Source organism: Notothenia coriiceps, unplaced genomic scaffold (genome assembly GCF_000735185.1).
Source record: "Notothenia coriiceps isolate Sejong01 unplaced genomic scaffold, NC01 NC01_scaffold00033925, whole genome shotgun sequence".
NCBI classification, from domain to species: Eukaryota; Metazoa; Chordata; class Actinopteri; order Perciformes; family Nototheniidae; genus Notothenia; species Notothenia coriiceps.
Window position 1 is genome coordinate 2280 of NW_011366626.1, and position 1590 is coordinate 3869.

At 41.1% G+C, this 1590-nt stretch overlaps 1 protein-coding gene across 1 annotated transcript in view; it reads left to right on the forward strand.

Moving 5' to 3' along the window:
- Positions 1 to 973, forward strand: part of LOC104961890 (FCH and double SH3 domains protein 2-like) — a 2700-nt gene extending 1727 nt beyond the window's left edge. Inside the window, exons 2-4 of the mRNA XM_010790247.1 lie at positions 449 to 503; positions 591 to 719; positions 815 to 973. Of these exons, the coding sequence (XP_010788549.1) occupies positions 449 to 503; positions 591 to 719; positions 815 to 973 (343 nt within the window). The remainder of the gene's footprint in view (positions 1 to 448; positions 504 to 590; positions 720 to 814) is intronic.
- The last annotated feature ends 617 nt before the right edge of the window (positions 974 to 1590 follow it).

A 1590-nucleotide genomic window follows, 5' to 3' on the forward strand; every position in this document is an offset into this window, starting at 1 on the left:
GCACACACACACACACACACACACACACACACACACACACACACACACACACACACACTGATGGATTCCTTTGTCTCATTGTCTCTTACAAATAGTCAAATGTTGAGTTTTCAAAAGCGTACTTTACAATATTGGTTCAGTTTCTGTTGGACTATAGATGCAGTTATTTGCAGTTCTTGCTTATTCACATGCATTCGTGCTAAAAATTGATTTAGAATTAGTGGTTGCAGCTTAATGATCATTGTTCTCTGTGGGAAATATAGCAGAGGAAGGCAGATTTCTTCAAACCAGCTGTATTAGACATATAAGAAAGCCGTGTTTCCCAACAAAACATAAGTGTTTTAAGCCGTATGCTAGCAGCTAGCCTCCTGGTCCTCTGTGCTGTGTATATTCAAAACTACAACTTTAAGAAATATTGAAATAGTGTTGATGTGAAACTTCTTCCCAGGTCCAGGCTAAGTCTCTTCCAGTCCAGATCCAGTCTTCAGAGAGCAACCGTCAAGGTATGAGATTTAGATATCTCTCAACTGCCCCACATTTTGTTACATGTTGGTGTTGCATCTCATCAGTTATACACTTTCATTTCCCAGCTGAAAGCCAAGAGAAGCGAGTGCAACTCCAAAGCAACACACGCCCGTAACGACTACATTCTCATGCTAGCAGCCGCTAACGCTCACCAGCAGCGCTACTACAACACAGACCTCATGGACTGCATCAAGGTGAGGCTGACCGTCACTCTGAGTGGTTGAATGTGTGTCTGGTGGAAGATCAAACGTGTTCTCCGGAAACTTATAGGGGGGATATTTGTGTGCAGGTGTTAGACGGCAGGATCTACGAGCAGGTGAAGGATTACCTCGTCTCGCTGTGTCAGACGGAGCTGGAGAGTTACCAGGCCGTCCACAACACCTTCAACCAGCTCCTCAACAGCTCCAACGGGGTGAGTCTTCAAACACACTGGACAACCAGCACTTAAATTCTGTATAGTCCTTTTTCAAATCTGTTGACTGATGCTGTCAAGTCGGATTTTCTACTTTTATTCACTTAAATGAGACAGCTGCCCAGTGCTTATTTAAGAAACAACTGAAATATAAGATAGATAGAGCTCAAGTCCTCCCAAAAGCAATGTTTCTGCCAAAAACACTCTGTATCTTTGGTAAAAATAAATATATCAATTGTATCAGAACAGGTGATTCAATGTGTATTTAGTTAATTGTTTGGCTTGATTTCTTTTAAGGTACCTTAAGTGCTTTAATTTCCCACTAAAAAGCTGCACAAACCTTTGATAGGAATGAAAGTTTAGCTGAGAAACACGTTGAGGTTACCCTTTAATATGAGAAGATGTATCGCTCTACTCCCATGATTATACAGAGGTGTTACACAGTGGAGGGTTTGTGTATTCGTCAATATGGGAGTCAGAAGTAGTTTGCCTTCAAAAGAAATCTGCTATTTCAACACGACTTTTTACTTTAATGTGCAGCAGAATGCTCACATAAAGTGTGCAGGCTCAGGTGGACAAAACATGGGAACAGATATGAACTGAAATGAACTTATTGCACATATTAAACCTGGAACTAACAAAGCTTCAATGAT